This window comes from Halichoeres trimaculatus, unplaced genomic scaffold, assembly GCF_033239565.1.
Source record: "Halichoeres trimaculatus isolate MK-OKI-2021-1 unplaced genomic scaffold, fHalTri1.1 fHalTri1_scaffold_21, whole genome shotgun sequence".
Classification (NCBI taxonomy): Eukaryota; Metazoa; Chordata; class Actinopteri; order Labriformes; family Labridae; genus Halichoeres; species Halichoeres trimaculatus.
This window is the reverse complement of record NW_027437199.1, coordinates 21,475,484-21,493,127: the sequence shown is the minus strand read 5'-3', so window position 1 is coordinate 21,493,127 and position 17,644 is coordinate 21,475,484. Positions and strand designations below refer to the sequence as shown.

The following is a 17,644-nucleotide window of genomic DNA, read 5'->3' as shown; positions in this document are numbered from 1 at the left end:
AATTGAGCCAAATGCAGAAAAGTGTGGGTAACTTTTTGAAAAAAAGTGTTTTTCAGAACGGCATTCTAAATGTGAAGCAGGAATTGTGTTTGTCGTTCAGCAGCACTGATTCAGGTGGTCAGTGCATGGGTTTCATGTTGTGGTCACTGTGTCTCAAGAACCAGAATTTGTGTGTAAACAGTCAAGAAAAACTATAAGTGTGAGCCAGGTTTTTTTCTCCATCAAGACCAGGACCAGACTTAATAAGCTCCTGCCACCTGCTGATAAACCAGTCCTCTTAATGACATGTTCCAGCTCTGCAGCTCAGTGTGCACAATGCATTCTTTGGATGAAGTGTACCAAGAATAAAACTTCCTCTACTCAAGAACAGCACTTAGTCACATCAGTCAGACTGTCAACAGAGGGATCCCTCCATAAAATCAGCTGTAAACTGTGGAGACTTCAGGCTTTAGGCGACCTCTCACCTGTAAGGAATTCAGGATCATGTTCCAGATGGATCAAACCTTAGAGGAGTGTAACACCGCTCTTTGAGATGAAATAAAATGTAAATACTGTTTGTAAAACTCAGCAGGTTGTATGTGCTGTTGTTTTTGTTCATGTGTTTTAAAGGTCTCTATGACAGCACTGTTCCCAAATAGCGTTGCCTCACTCGTGGAAAGTGCCATAGCTGCTCTAATCCTTCCCATAAACTGCAGCAGAGAGAACTGATACAGGGTCAGTGCGGTGTCAGCTGATGTGCACATCTCCTAAAAATAAACAGCGGGGGCGTTGAATTGTTGTGGTCGTTGTTGTGTTGCTCACATTTGATCTCAGACTCACTTCTTGAAATTATGTTTACAGGTTTTCTTTGTGTTTGTGCTTCAGGTTATTGTCACTCAGACAAACTGTGGAGGTCCATCACTCACTGGGTTTTCACTGGTACCTGGCTCAGTGGGTGACATGCTAGCTGTGGGGTTGTGATAATCCTCTCCTCAGCTGTTAGTAGATCTGTCCAGCTCCCTGTCTGCCTGTTCGTTACAGTGATGAGGGCTGTAGTTATCATGAGCACACACACTTAGATTTCAAGAGTGACAGGCGTGATTCTGCTCTTCATAGGAGCGTATCAAGTGTGTATCTTCAGCCAAAGGGAGACTCCTGAAACATAATCATCAAATCTGTCCAGTAGCTTTTCAGCATGTACAATTTATCTCCTCAAACGTGGAGAAAAAAACCTGAACCTCTTCCAACCCCAAAACAAATTAAATACTGTCACCTTCTTTAAAAGTCCTTTTTACAAGTTCCTCAGAAAACACAAAAAACTGAGCCTCATGTTGATATTTTTAAATCATTTTACTCAACGAGGTTATGAGAAAAGATCACTACTGACATACTAATAACAATGTCGGACAATTATGTAACATGAGGGGAAGAAAACAACAAATTCTTGAAAAAGCCTGATATGCCTGATCCTAATCCACACTTTAAAATGAGATTATCAGTGTGAATAAAGTTTATTCCTAAATGCTACTTGAGAGATTCCTAATCAGGTTTGGCAGGACCGGATTGATTTACAGCACATCAAAGTCTCTTTCACAACACCACACCAGCTGACAAAATTTAGTAGTGAGAAGAGAGATCTGTGTTTTCTCTACTGAAAATGCAAGCTAAAGGCTAAAACACAAGCTAAAGGCTAACACAGGGACTAATCTGTTTGTGCTAATGTTGATTCCCTTATATAAGGGAGCCACTGCTTAATGACTCCATTTTTCTCAAATTTTTGCAATAAATTAAAACAAAAAAAAAAAAAAACTACAAAAAAAAAACAAAAAAAAACAACAGACTCAGTGTGCATAGACCTTAACTGTACTGATAAATACCTTACCTCGGTGTGTTGTGCTCAGTAAAAAGTTGTCTAGAACAATGAAACAATGTTTATTCCAGCTCCTTTTCATTCCAAATCGAACACACACCTTGTTCAGAGTGACGTCTTCACGACAGTGTGCATAAGTCTCTGGCCAAAAGATGGTGCTGCAGTCTATTTGAAACAAATCCTCCTCACAGCATCTTTAAAACACAAACTGTTTTTATTTCTGGTATATTTGGTACAGTTTTCTACTGGATGAAGTTTCTGGTTCCTTTATTTTAACCCAGGTCTTAGCGGTCTGTGTGCTTGTTTTTGATTTGGGAGGGTTTTTGGTTTGACGCGTTCATGTCTTTATATTTCACAGTCTGGTAAGTGTTCACAGATAATACAGTCACAAATATCCAGTCACTTGTTTTAACTCCTCTCTGGGTACACACTGGATTTCTCCATTAAAAATGTCTGTCCACTAGGGCTGGGATGATACACTTTTCTCTAGCTTTGAAACATATACGGTTTTTGAGGTGCTGATTCAATTTAAACTGCAATTCTTTATTTCTGATTTTTGAGATTTTTTGTTCACTTTTTAATATCAGACCATGTAAAAAATAGTTGAAAGATAATGATGATGTCAAGTGACTCTATCAGGAACATTTTTTTTTTTTTTTTTTTTTGTTACAAAAAATGAGCATCACATGTGAGTGAGTTTTTAGGATTTATGTCAGGATCTGACATCTTTTTTTTTTCCAACCCAACTTATAAAAAACTACTGAAATTAAGGATTTAGATTAGAATATATTTTTTTTGCCAAAAAAAACCCTATATTTTTAAAACAGTTTAACAAAAAAAAAAAAAAAAAAACTAAAAACAAAACAAAAAACACACACACACATATATATATATATATATATATATATATATATATATATATATATATATATATATATATATATATATATATATATATATATATATATATATATATATATATATATACACTATTTATTCTATTTTATTGCTATTATTCTTGTTATAGTTGCATTTACATCAACTTTTCCTCCCAACCCAACAGCTCACTGAGTGTCTGTCCACTTGTTGGTGTTTTCTGTCCACTCACTGCTTCCTCACCAACCTGTGAGTCCTTCACCATCCATCAAATTGTTATAAAGATAAAACATGTTTTTTGATGGCCACGTTGTTTGACAAACCATTGCACTCCCCAGCACTTCTGTTGCCAAAGTGCACGCTCAGCTTTACCTATTAACAAACAGTAAATAAGTCTAATTGTCCCAGGTGATACATCCACCTGTAATGAAGATAAGTTGAGAGATATCAAATTAGTCGCCGTAATGAAATCAGAACACAGACCCATCATGAGCATCAGGTGGGTAAAACTAAAATGTCTTTATTCCTCAAACTTTTCATGATCAACAACCTGATTCCAACAAACAGGCTTTATTAATGTTGGCTACTGTAAAAAATAAAAGAAAAGTACAATTTGAACAGAATCTGTAGTGTGACAGAAACAAAGGAAGTCAAATGAAGAACAGGTGGCAGCAGAGGACTGCCTGCGTGTGTCTGAACTTATCGTAGTGTGTGTGACAGGTTAACGGTTAAAAATGCTTTTTACGCCTCATTCCTTAAAGCACGTATGTTCCATGACCATAAAGACCTGAAAATGTCCTGTGTTCACGCAGCGAGTCTCCTCTTTCTGTGCAAAAATACAACAAGACTCAAACTGGAGCAGATTTACAGTCGATGGCAAATGAAGCAGAAGTTTCCAAAGAGAGACTTTTTTTGTTTTTCTTTTTTCAGTTTTAAGAAAATATGCGAGCTAACTAGGATCATTTTATAAGTAAAAATAAACTACAGAGCAAGAGGGTATGAAAATAGTTCATTTTCTTTTTTCTTCTCCTGACGAACAATGACGATGATTGATGGAGGACGTCCTCCTCCGATGACTGACCAAAGAACAAGAGAAAGCACATTCAACTCTACGGCCTGACAAACAGCTCGATGTTAAATTGCACGTTATTCTGAGGAGAGGAAAGATGCAGAGCGACAGGAAGGGAAAATGTGTGATGGGATGATAGGAGGCAGATATAGGAACGATATCTCAGCGACAGATGGAGGTCGAAGAGTTGTGGGACGTGGGAGGAGGAGGAAAAGATGCATAGAGATGGAAAAAACCCAACAAAGTTTAAACCAGATATGTGAAATATTGCTATCGAGAAGAGGGAGCAGACGAAGATAAGGAAAGGACAAACTAAGATATGAGAATGACGAACATGTACAGATTAAATGAGGTATTGCACAGATTAATAAAAAAGCATAAAGGCAACAAAAATATACAGCAACTTGATAGAACATTTACATTTATACGTGTGAAATTAAAGATTTCTTTTTAGAAAGACAAAACATTTATAGTGTCGTAATCATCCTGGGGCTGAGGAGCAGGAGAAAGAACAAGTCGCTAGTCCTCCCATTCATCTTCATCCTCAAAGTCCTCATCGTCATCATCATCATCATCCTCATCTGTGGAAGGAAAGAAGGAAAATCAGAAGGCATAAAAAAAATCACACCCTTTTTTTTTCTGCGTAGACCTGTAGATGAAATGCTTGTCTGTCCCATAGCATGCCTTCAGTTTTTCCATTGTTTGAATATATTTAAAGGACTAGTTCAGGATAAATTAAGTTTCATTCACAGAAAATCTACTTGAAACACACAAAACTACTGAAAAATTTCCAGCTGTACACAGAGGTGTATTCGAATTCACCATGTAGGGTTAAGGAAATGTTGAAGGAAAAACGTAAAGTGATTAAAGCCATACATTTACAAGAATAAAGTCATAAATTTATGAAAATAAACTCATTATCTCAGTCTATAACTACAGTCTATTAGAGGATCTAAGAAATGTAATATGAAACACCTGAGATCGTATGTGTAAAATGATTTCGATGACGCTTCACCTCTCTTTGGGTGAAGTATTTCATTGTTCTGTTTCTGTGTTGTAACTTGTAGACGTTTCATTTGAACAAGAGCTGCTTTGCATAGAAGCCAATGCAAGTTTCCCAGCTTGGAGGACAGCTTGTTTAGAGGAAAAGACATTTGTAGCTCTCAGGCTACCTCGCTGCAATTGCAAAGAGGTGGTGATTTTTTGAAAGCATTGTTCCTCTGATGAGTTATTGTTTGGTAAAGCTACCAGAGTTCTTAACAAAGCCCCAGTTTCTTAGAACGTGGTCACACTGGCAAGCCGTACCATGCTCAACTCATTCACTTCAATCAATATTTATAGACGTTAATTCAATTACAACCGTTTACTGCATCTACAGAGGTAAATGATGTTTTTTATCATGCTTAGGCCTGTCACGATAATCAATAAATCGATTAACCGAACGATAAATAAAAACGTCCTCTGTAAGTTTGCCAGCCTTGATAAACTGACACGTGCATGTTTGTTTTCCTCCTCTCTTTCCACCAAAGAGGCTGAATGAGAGATGGCACCAAAGATACTGTTCTTAAGCCGCCTGCCACAGTCCCAGTGTGGGAATATTTTGTTTTTTATCAGAATGAACAAAGTGTGAGCTCATGAACACCAACGAGCTGATATGTCGCATTTGTTTGAAAATAGTGGCGACGAAGAAGAAGAAAGGGAGGTGCAGCGGAGCCTTGTTCTTTGACAATCCGCTCTTACTGAGGCTTTTGGTCTGCAAAGTAAATAGAAATAAAAGCGCCAAATGGTGGGCGCTAAGAGACAGCTACATTGCCAAAGAAATGCAGCCCTTCAATACGGTTGAAAGCCAGAAATGTTCAAAATGTTTGACAGACAGTACGGATTGACTGGGAAAAAGTACATGTTACAAACAATTCAGGAACTGTATAAACTCCCTTTTATTTAGGCTATAGTTTTTATTGTTGTTTTTTTTTTGAGTTTCATTTTTTCTTTAGAGACAGGGTCTATGTTTTATTGTTTTTGATTAGTGTTAATTATTTTCATTGACATGTATTTTTTTCTAAAAGAGAGTCCATTTTATTTTCATTATCTTTTTTTTCTCTTTCTTGTTTGTTAAATTTATTATATTTTTTGTTTAATTTATTTTTTAAAAGATCCTGACCTTTTAATTAAAGTTAAATACTCTTAAGAAATTAAAGTTTCTTGCTTTTGATATGGTGTACTCACTGACAATAATATCGTTTATCAGCAATAATATTTTGGAAAATTATCATCTAGCAAAAATTTGTTATTGTGACAGGCCTAGTCATTGCAATATAAGGATTTTAAAAAAGTCCTGGTAGTTTGTCTAAATGTGAGCCCTGTGATGCCCTGTCCATGGTGTACCCTGTTTGTCTTAAGGACAGGGTCTTAAAACTTCCTCAAAGACAAAGGATGATCCTCATCCAGGAGGTTAAAAATGGATTTCAGAAAAACTTACATCACAAGATGGATAGAGACAAACGAGGAGGTAGTGAAAGTCTGGTTTTATCTTCTGCTGACAGCGTGTCATGTGACCGTGAGGTGATGACTCAAAGTCTGAGCCAACTGGAGTCAGTGAACTCCATCATTTGAGAGTCAGAGAGGAAAAACTTCTCGAGCTCTTGTGTAACTCTAGACTGAGTCTGTGACAAAGTTAGCCCAGAGGATTTCTCCTGAGCATGATGGGGAAAAGGAAACAAAGAAAGTATGAAAATAGTAAAGCTGAAGGTGAGTGCTGGTTCTCCTGGGTACCTGAGGAGTGAATAGCTCTGCTCCTTTTCTGCATCACCTCCATCAGAGCCCCAACGATGCCTGATGATGGAGCCTGAGTGGGAGGAGTCGAGTCTGTGTTGTCGTCTCTCTGTGAAGAAACAGCAGAGACGTTAGAGCAGCAGGAAGTATAGATCAGCTGATCAGAGACGTGGTGTGTGAGCACTGACCGGTTTCAGTTGGATTCCTTGTCGGATTTGGTCCAGTAGAGCGTCTCTGCCGGTGCTGGACACCGGCCGCTCCCTCTGCTCCACCTTCTTCAGATTGGTGCCCTCCCTGATCTGACTCAGCAGCGCCGACTTCCCCGAGCTGTCCCCTCCGTTAGCCTCCATGGGCAGCGGAGGAGCAGGGGGTGGAGGGCCAGGAGGTGGTGGAGGAGGAGGGGGTGGAGGTGGGGCTCCACCGCCACCTGATGACATGGAAGATGAAGGAGGGGGAGGTGGTGGAGGAGGTGCCACAGGGAATGAAGCATGGGCTGGTGGAGGGGGAGGCGGGAGGGTGCCTCTGTTGGGAGGGGGTGGAGGAGGAGCGGACATGCCTGGTCGGGATGGTGGAGGAGGAGGAGGAGCGGAGACGGGAGCTCTGGAGGGTGGAGGAGGTGGAGGGGCACCTCGACCTCTGGCTGGAGGAGGAGGAGGAGGGGCGGAGCTGTGGTGAGGAGGTGGTGGAGGAGGCCCGCCTCTGGATGGAGGAGGTGGAGGAGCTAAAGAGAAAAACAGCGAATCAGACTTTTCAGAAAAGAACATTTCTTTAACCAATCAACGACTTTCATGAAGAGTCGTCTGTAAAAACTGTTCATCACAGTTTTAATACAGAGCTTGTTTGATAATTAAAAACTGATGAAACTTTGGTCCTCATCTTTTTTTCTTTTCAGTTATTAAATTTTGAAGATGAAAATTTCAAAAACTTTTAACAATTCACTGAAGCCTGGTCCAGTTCAGTGTTCTGTTGAACTCTGCTCATTGATAAATGAAACTTTTATCGTGCTTTTGTTCGCATTGAAGCCAAAATGCGCGTGCAGAGTGGTTAAGATACGATCCACCTGTGCTTCTAGCATCAAAGAAGAGTAGTATAAGAGGTTAAGCGTGAATATAAACCAGTCTGATCAAAGATTTCACTGCATACTTGTTAAAATGCATCCAAAAGTATTAATGCATCATGCAGTTGTAACATGGAGCCACTAGGGGCAGCCTTCCTGCACAGAACAGTAAAGACAGATTTAACTACGGATTAGTACGGTGGCTGAGAAGTGCAAAATGACAAAGTTTGAAACACTTTTACAAACTTTAAACAAATTTACATTTTACAAAACATTTTTAACCGAAAACAGCTAAATTTAATCTGTAAAACACTTTGACAAAGAACAAAATGAGTTCACAAGATGTAAAATACTTTAACGAGCACTGAGACAAACTTACAAACAGCAGGCTTTACTTTTCATGTGGATAGTCTCTGAAACTTTCAACTTTCGACTGACAATCCATCATTTCCGGTCCTTCAGTTTCCTCCACGTTGTTTAAAAAAGCCACAGAATGGACAAACATAATATATATACAAACTTTTTATAAACTCTTATAAACTCCATAAATTTCACACCGCCATTCCTTGGGTCATGTTTAGCATTAAGTACATCATCTTTCTGTCAAAACTCTGGCTGTTTTCCAAACCGCCTACTATTTGGCTGAAATTCAGTATTTTGTAGGTACTATGCAAAATCTTGCAAAATCTACAGAACGCCAAAAATCCCCGGATGTCCCAACAGACCAGTCTAACTGGCATACTGTTTCCCACAATGCACAGCGCTAACGCTGATTGTCTATGCAGGTTTTGGTGAATGACCGCCATCTAGTGGAATGAGTTAGCATTACAACTACAATACAGCAAAATTAATGTTATGGTACGGCCACACCAAACACAAATTTGCAGCAAGATTACATACAAGGTCGGGGCAAAGACGCGTTTAGACGCCGATTCACCCCGGACGGCGTGTTTGGCACGGCGCGTTTGGAGTGTTAGCGCGTTTGGGCAGCAGACACAAATTTGCTCGAGTTAAAAATATTGAACTTTCGAAGCGAATTCGTGTGAAGGCTGTGCCAGGGCAGCCAATCAGTGATGACATTCCCCCATGGCGTCATTGATTTGATGACGCTAGGGGTAGGGCTGGGCGACTATGGTAAAAATAAGAATCCCGATTATTTTAAGTGATATTGAAATCACAATTAATATACACAATTATTAATTTATTCAAAAACTTCAGTACTGATTTAAACACAACTTTAAAGAACCAGCAAGTGGCACATACAGTATTACTGATACACATAAGTCACACACACTCGCTGTGGCTGCACATGGAACACAGAAGAGCTATGAAGCACAGGAACTTGCATACATCTACACTGTGTGGCATATTAATTGTTTCTCTTTGATTATATTGTTTTTATGATTGTCAGACGGCAAAATTGAAATCATGATTAAAATCCAATTAATTGTCCAGCCCTAGGGGGAACCGCCACCTGCTCCGACTCCAACCCCGCCGGAAGATGGAGGAGAAAACAATCGGTGCGGTGTGTCATCATCCAGAGTTATACGATACGACGTGTGTACTCTACAGAGACCGGAAAAACAGGAGCAGGTTTGGTTGAAAGTCGCTGAGGAGACAGGTGTCGACCCAGGGGTGGTCAGGGGTTCGGGGGGTCGAGGATTAGATCACAGAGAACAGCCAGGCAGGGCCAGTGGAGGTGGATTACCAGGGAGAGGCAGCAGGCCTTGATTGTGATCTCCAAAGCTTTCACACACTCTCCTGTCATACTTTTGAAACCACAGCTCATTGTTTTTCAGCTGCTCTTTTGGGCTTTCGGTCTTTGAATGAGTGGGCTCTCTACTCCGCATGCGCGGTGATGCGCAAACGCGCGTTTGCCCCTCAGCTTGTCAAAAAAGTCCAGCGTCCAGGCGTTCACACGGCGCATTATAGGCGATTCGCAAGTTCGCGTTTGGTGTGGCCGCGGCATTAGACTGAAGTGAAGTTGAAGTGACGTAAAGTGATGTGAAAGAAACACAAGCTAATCTTGTCACTTCCAGTCGTAAAAGAGGTGTTTACTTCTACAAATTCATTAAACCCATATAAGCCAATAATTACCTTTTTTAAACCATACATGGATTATATGGAAGTGTTTTTTTCCTATCAGCTGTAAAAATAAAAATCCCTTCCAGATTTATTTTCAGTAAACAATATAACTTTTGGTGTAAGATTAAAAATCAAATATGATGGTTCTATTGTGATGTAATTACCAAAATAACTAAAATGCCAATTTGTAACAAAGGAAAATAAAATCCATCAGCTGTAGCTCCATTTTCTAAAACTGAAAACCAGAGTAGTTTACTACAAAACAGACCCAACAGAACAGTCAGACTACACACTCCATGAAAAGCAGTGGGTAGTAGTCAGTTCCTGTTCATACTACATGCTACACTCACATGTAGTATGTAGAAGGTGGTTTGGAAAACGGCCTCTGACTTTGTAAACTTTTTCCTTCCCTGTATAAGTGTTTTCCTGATTTTTTTTTTTTTGGTAGAATTATTTAGTAAAATGTTTACTTCTTTAAAGTTTTTAAAAGTATTTCAAACTTATTTCGGTTTGCACTCCTCAGCCACCATATCACAGAGTACAACATGGACTGTTAATCATACAACGTCCTCTTTTTCAGACGTGTGAAGCTGAAGTTATTAGTTTTTCACGTCTTCATTCTGAATTTCAAAGCCTCAGAGCCAGTCAAGGAGAAAAACAATCACCTCAAACAAACACAGCAAATGTTCATTTAATTTCAATAACTGGAAGTTTTGCACTCTCTATAACGTGATCAAACGGCAGTCCATCTCGACATGCACAGTCATGAGCTGTCACAGCAGATCATGCATCAAAAACCTACCGCTCCACCGGGGCGGACCTGGGGACAGAACCACCAAAGTGATTAGACTGAAAATAACCCCAGAAGACATTTTCAACCATTCTGAGTTTCACTCTTTGCACTTTGTTTATGTCGAGCTTCAGAGAATAAGAAAACAGTCATTAGAGAAACAATGAGGACGCTGAATTAACTTTGAACCAGATTTGGACAATAACGTTTGTGTTTCCTTGTTAAATGTTTATCTATAACCTCGTCCTTAAAATCAATTATTCATTTTAACTTTTGGTACATGACTACTTTATATTCTTTATATCTTTATATTATCCAAAGTTATCTTTTATTTATCAAATCATTTTTATTTTTTCTAATAATTCAAAAAATGTAATTAATGAGTAGAACTGATGCGTGAATATTTCAGCAAACAGAAACAACCTTACAAAAACTGAGTGCGTACACACTCACAGATAGTTCAAAACCCTCTTTACTGCATGTGCGTAACACTCTGCCTGTTTGGTTGAAATTACTGACGAGTTTTACTTTTTTGAGGGATCGTCTTTACCTTGTCTCCGCAGCTCATTCTTGACAGCTTCCACGCCTCCTTTCTTCTCGATGAAGTCGTAGATGACCTTAGAGGTCTCCTTGTCCTTCAGCTGAGCCTCGGAGATGCCGCACAGATCAAACAGGTTCTTCAGCTCTGGGTCCAAGTTATTCACCTGGTGAAAGGAGACGGAAAGGAAAGATGTAAGGAGGACCTCCAGTGGTCAACGGAGAAGCAGCACAAGCCAGGAGGTAAGCAAGGTTTATCTGTTCCAGGATCTTAACACTCTTTCCTCTGGGCAGTTAAAGAGAAGATCTAAAGACTCAGAAAGCAGCATAAACGTGACTGCGGGCAGACGACACTGATGTTTTTCATCTTTTTTTTTCTTATCTTTTTACTCCTCTTTGTATTTGGAGCTGGTCATTCTTTTTTATGTCTCAGTTTTCGGCCACCGACACCAAACTAGTTACGTTTAGTGGTGTTTTTACTTTTTTGGCTCCTGTGTGTGTCTGGAGATCCTACATGTAACCATAGTGCAGTGTTTACACACAAGATTTCACCTGTTAGTAGCCTGTAGCATGATGATGCTAACCGGTGCTAGGGCTGGTGTTCTCTGCAAGCTGAAGAGAAGGAGGTGAGGACGAAGTGCTGGTTCTCAGGTATGAGCTAAGAAGTGACGACATTAAACTGTCTTTCCATCCATGTTTATTGGGAATGTAAGATTTACTTCAAATAAGATGGACGAGCTAGCCATGCTAACCCAGCACCAGAGGGAATACCAGAAGGCAGATTAGCATAGTCCAGCTCAGTCTGGACCCTGTGGAGGTGGAGGCTGGCTGGAAAATGATGGACAAGCTATCGTCTGTGTTAGATTTTTTTTTTTGGTAGTTGATGCTTATTATATTATTCTAATAATGTATACTTGCACTATACACTTTCTTGTATTGCTGCTGTGACTCTGAATTTCCCTATTGTATTTCACTAAAATTGGAGACTGAGCAATCTGGAAGGCTTATGGACCACTGACAAACCAAAACAAGGAATCTCCTCATGATCAGACTCATCTACTGACACCTGAAATGTGTTGGCTAAGATTTACTGCTTGATTCGATAAAGTCTGCCTGACAGAAAGCCCTACTTCTGGGTCATAACATCCTCTGGAGTAGTGCCCTACACTCTGTGTGTAGTGAGTCTTGGTTTCATGGGTCATAGAAATGGTTGCAGAGGCTTAACTTTGGCTAAATTTTAGGAGAAAATTCCCCCCAGACACCCAAAACAATTGTCTTGCGATTTATTTAAAAGTAACAGGTTGTACATTTTATGAGCAGTCAAGAAGCCAAATGCTTTTGGTTTCTGTGACATAGCATTGCAGACTTTCAAAAACTGCATCATGAATATATTGTCTTCATATCAGCAGCTGCATACAGATATCAGCTGATAGAGATTAAGAATAGTTAATGCTGCTGATGGGATCTACAAAGTCATGGAGGCTGACTGTGATCATCTGAACAGACTGCCAAAGACTGACTCGTCCTAATACTACCTGGACTACAAACTAAATGAGAACACTGATCCTATCAAAATCCAGCTCCATACAGATTTTCACGTTTAGTTTTGCAAATCAAAGATGATATCTTGTGGAATGGTAGGATGCACACAAAATAAAGCTGTAAGTTTCTTCACTTCATTAGTAAATCACATCTCTAACAGAGCTACAGCTTCTCTCCTGCACATGCATAATCTCATGACCTATATGTTGCTCTCTGACACTAGGTTATAATCTGTGTTTATGAGCTTTCCTGCTCAGTAACTCATCATGTGCGTGGCATGTCAGGAGCTGTTTTTTTTCCCTGAGTTTGGATTAAAACAAAGTGACATCTGAAAAGAGCTGGATTACCGTGTTTGGTGCTAGATGCTGTAAACATGATCCAGATTTCAACTGATTCATTCAGAGAAGACCTTAAAGGAAATCATTTAAGGTTGTTACGTGTTGTTGTTGAGCATTTGCAGCCTGCATGGACTGTGAATGTAAAATGTGACGAAATGAGAGAACAATTTCAGGTGCTGTGCTGCCACCTGGTGGTGTGGGGTTACACCTTCAGGCTGGCAAATCATTTTTCTTTCCAAACTTTCAAGTGTTTTTTACTTTTCTTTATTTTTGCATTTGGAGTTTTATTTCTCTCCTATCATACTTCATTGTGTGCTCTTTCTGGGTTTTGTAGTTTTTTTTCAACCAATACAAATGTTAGTCATCACTGAAGCTGACATGAATTACATTAGAACATTTTTAAAAATTCGCTATGAACTCTTTTATCTTCGGTATCCAAGATGTTAGGGTTGAAAAGATAGATATAAATAACAAAATTTTTTATCCTTTACTCCTTTTTGAATCCACTCTTCTTCCCCCTGGTTTAAAGCTCAGTGATTTAAAGGCTGAGAAAGATTTGTCCCGCTGACGACAAACTGTTCAAATCAACCTCGGTCTTTGAAAGCACTGACGTATGAAACTGAATTACCTGATTTCATCTTTGTCATTTTCAGACTGACTGAGCCCTCTGACCTACGTGCTCTGCTACTCATCCTCCAGCCTCCAGCATAATTACAGATAACGCTTTTTGGGAACGAGTCCACGGATTATGCAGATGCAGGTTGAATCTCTTCCCCTCCTCTGAAATCTTCTTGTATAACTCTCTTGATGACTTCCTACGGGGCGCAGCTTAAAATTTTAGAGCTGATATGAACAGATAAACTACGGGCCAAGATTTCTGAATATGAAGAGGTCACATTCTCCATCACTCCAGATGAGTGCAAAAGCAGTATAGTTGTTCTTTAAATGCACTTACATCAAAGCCTGTGTTTGGATCCCAGCCTACATGTCCGATGTGCCTGAAAAAAAAAAAACAGAGGGAGAGGATGTGAGGCCGTAAACAAGAGAGAAAGGACAGAGAGGGGGAGTTGTCAACAAGTAAACAAAAACAGAGGACTGAGCAGGAAAGATTTGACATAAATGCCAAAGCACCACAGACATTCCTGCATCCTCAATCATATCACATCCTACAGGATTAGATCCTGATTAAAAAAAAGAACACCTGGATTATCTCATCTCCCAGAATCACCAGCAGTGCTTCATGAAGCAGGGGCTTAAAAAGTGAGAGTGTGGCTCAAAACATCACAGGAAACCAAGATATGCAGCAATAACTGAAGTCTATGCAAATTTTTAATTCTTATCTTAAGTCAAATTTGTCATAAAAACTATCCACGATTAAGATAATACAAAAAAGACACTTTGATCTGCCTGTAAGGTGTAAAAAAAAAATATGCCTGTGAGTAAATTTTCTTTAGGACTTCAGTCATTACTTTTAACCCTTAAATATCCTGAATTTATAAAATTTTCTGCACTTAACAGATCGATGTAGCTCATATTGAGTCTTATATTTTCTAAAACAAAGACACAAACACTTGCTTGGATTTTTGTTTTGTCTTTTTCTGAAACCAACCCCATGAATTAAAACCTGAAGGAGCTATTAAAGGGTTTTTCACCCCATCTGACATTAATCTGAGTTTGAGGGACATGGCAGATTATATTACATGCAATGACTCATCGGAATATCACTTTAAATATCCTGGAGAAAAACTGTCGACGGGCGTTTGTGTGAAGCTAATCTAAGCTAAGCTAATGCCAAGATCATCTGGGCTGTGTCCAAAATCCCTCACTACTCATAAAGTGCACTACAAAGAAGTCTGAGGGAGAACTAGTATCTCCTTTATAGTAGAATCTTTGTATCCCACAATGCACTGCACTGCTGAAAGCTGCTAATTAATTGAGTGAGGTGATGTTAAGTTGAATTTGTCTACTGTTCAGTCGTGAAACAGAACTTGTTAAAGGAGTTTTGTAACTCAGCAGGTAAAGTTGAATGAAAAACAAATGCATTTTGTACCATCATGCATTGCAGTGTAAAGGAGGATGATCATGTGCTGCCACTTCTGTTTAAAAACAGTTTTTCATTTCTATCTGTTCAATACTTTTTTTATGTAGACACTACTTAGCCTGGCATGACATAATTCTAAGATTAAGCTGAAGGTCATGCTGTTTTTGTTGATCCCTGGTCAGCTTTTAGCTGCAGAGTTTCATCATCAGTGACCAGCTGACAGGTGGGTGGTGTCAATTTACCTTGTCAGTGTGCTCACTATAGACCACAACAAGAAACTCCTCTGAACTTCTCAATGATCTATAGAAAACACTAAAACATGATGATTTCTGCATAAATACACTACTATACTCTAGATGCAATACTTTATGTATCAATTCATTGCTATGAGTAGTGGTGCAGATTGATCCAAAATATTTACACATTGATACCATGGTAGGAATTAGTATCGATTGATAAGATTGATACTTAAGTTTCAGTTTCTTTTCTCTATGTGTGCTCCTTTCTCTCACATGGCTCATGTGCACTCCCCCTTCTCTCCTGCTCTACTGTGAGTGTTGCCACCCAGTCACATCACACAGCAGTGCAGCTGAATGATGGCATAGGGGAGATGAATGCCAAGTTACAGCAGGGGGAATGTTTTTTAGAAACAAAGTAAGGTAATCTGGCAACCCTACACATTTTTAAAAACATGTAAAAAAAAAAAACAACACCCAAAAGACAAGTATGGTATGAAGTCCAGTATGAGAGAGGGAGGTGCGGGTGTCTCTGTTCATGGGTATTCAGTTGTGTTTGAGGTAAATAAATCTGACTTTAAAAATTGGGAATGTATTGATTTTCATTTTATGTCATTTAGTGTTTCAGTGAGGGGGAGTGTGTTTGTGAGACCACATGTATTATTCCACTTTATCCATGGTTTTATTTTCTACTTGTTATCTATTTTTTTAACTTGTTTCTACATATTTTACTTATTATCTGCTTCTACTTGTTCTTAGCTGTTATTATCTGACTTTTACCCATGTTTTGTTCTTATTGTCAAAACTCGGTTTTTGACTTGTTTCTGCTTATCTTCACTGCTTATTGTGACGAGCACTGCACTTTAACATCCTTGTGCAATAACTTCTGGCCATGTTTGCCGCCGACCTCTTGCTTATGTGACTATTTGTATGTTGTCTAGTATTTTGTTATTTAAAATACTGCGTCCTTGGCCAGTAGTCTAAGACAAATTTCTTTCGAAGGACAATAAAGTTGATCTAATCTGAATGTATGACGTGGCTCTTTGTAGTACAATGATCATTTTTGCATCTCTTGGACTCTAACTGGCTGGCAACCCCTGATTTAGGCCATGTTCACACTTAGCCGGGTATTTGGGACACCGCATATATTTTCATATGTTAAAGCCTGTCATCCACATGAAACTGCAGTTTTACATCTGAAAACTCCGGCCAAAGTGAAGATTTTGGAAAACTCCGGTTTCATGGTTTCGTGTAGACGCAGTCACAGCTGAATGACCGGGGCTCATTCTGATTGGCTGGCACAGGTTTTATGTCTAGAAAACAATACAAGATATAGGTTTGGCACTTACCTGCAGGTTTGCCTGCTGTGTGTGGACAAAAGTATTTTTAAAAACGAATGACAGGGGGATATCACTTTCTAAACATGCTTGGCTAAGTGTGGACAAGGCCTTCAAGCAATGAGTGTTTAAATTTTGACACAGAGTTGGTTTCAGATAGAGACATAACTGAATCTTTGAGTATTAATCTGCAGTATTAAATTCCCTGTGTTTAGTTTTCCAGAGAGTTCTCCTGATGCCGGTGCTGACTCACTGGAAGTTGCTGGGTGTCCCGATGTCCGCCTTGGTCAGCCTCTTCTTCTTCCCTTTGTTCTTCTTCTCCCTCTTGGGGAAGGAGGAGTGCACGATGTTGTTCACCTGAGAGTTGTTGTGATAACGCTGAACGTTGCTGATCTCCGGGTTCTTGATGTCGACTGTGGCCATGTGCAACGTTGGGCCTGAAGACACCAGACAAGAAAAGAGCAAGTTTATTTTATTATCACAGGTAAACACCAGTTTTTGGTACAGTAAACCTGAGTGTGGAGTTTTAAACATTCAAAAAAGACTGAGAAGATTTTTTCAATAATAAGCTGCAAATAATAAGTCTGGTAAAACAGAAAAAGGATGTGAATCAGTGTTCTGACGTGAGGCGAATATAGAGTGTTTCAGGCCCAGCTGTTTCCTCCAATTATATAATCCTTCATTTCACGATCACCGCAGACTCTGTTTGGAGAAAACTGACATATTTGGAGGTTGGTGGGTGTGAAAAGGGCTTAGATCATGTGGGATTACAGCATCATCCCATTACTGTCACTCAAACTCAAATCAAAATGACAAAACAGGGAAAACTGAAGCTGGAAAAGCTTCAAATGAGTTCATTTTTCCAGATGGTGCATGACTCCATCACCGTGCAAAGCGTTAGCAGTGCAAACAGATATTCTTTCACAGTAATTACTTGACCTAATTAAAACAGGAAAGCCTCGCTGACATTTACAGGTCGATTAAAATCAGGAATGATTCAGAAACGAGAATGTGTTACTAAACCGGCAACTTCACAGGGATACAGATCTGCCATAACACCTCAAGAGCTCAAACCTTCTTCTTTCTTTTGTTTAACATTAAACTACAAAAAACTT

General features: G+C 39.4%; 1 protein-coding gene across 3 annotated transcripts in view; it reads right to left on the bottom strand.

The window, feature by feature from the left end:
- Positions 1-3,226: 3,226 nt before the first annotated feature.
- The window catches only part of LOC141810662 (actin nucleation-promoting factor WASL-like), a 41,530-nt gene continuing 27,112 nt past the window's right edge, over positions 3,227-17,644 (bottom strand). For 2 of the 3 annotated variants that reach the window (XM_074698399.1, XM_074698397.1), the window contains 7 exons: positions 16,783-16,966; positions 13,871-13,913; positions 11,049-11,202; positions 10,511-10,528; positions 6,755-7,287; positions 6,567-6,675; positions 3,227-4,375 (listed from right to left, as the gene is read on the bottom strand). In XM_074698399.1, coding sequence (XP_074554500.1) covers positions 4,314-4,375; positions 6,567-6,675; positions 6,755-7,287; positions 10,511-10,528; positions 11,049-11,202; positions 13,871-13,913; positions 16,783-16,966 — 1,103 coding nt within the window. In that variant the 3' untranslated portion in view covers positions 3,227-4,313. The remainder of the gene's footprint in view (positions 4,376-6,566; positions 6,676-6,754; positions 7,288-10,510; positions 10,529-11,048; positions 11,203-13,870; positions 13,914-16,782; positions 16,967-17,644) is intronic. The other variant, XM_074698398.1, reaches the window with a different exon arrangement.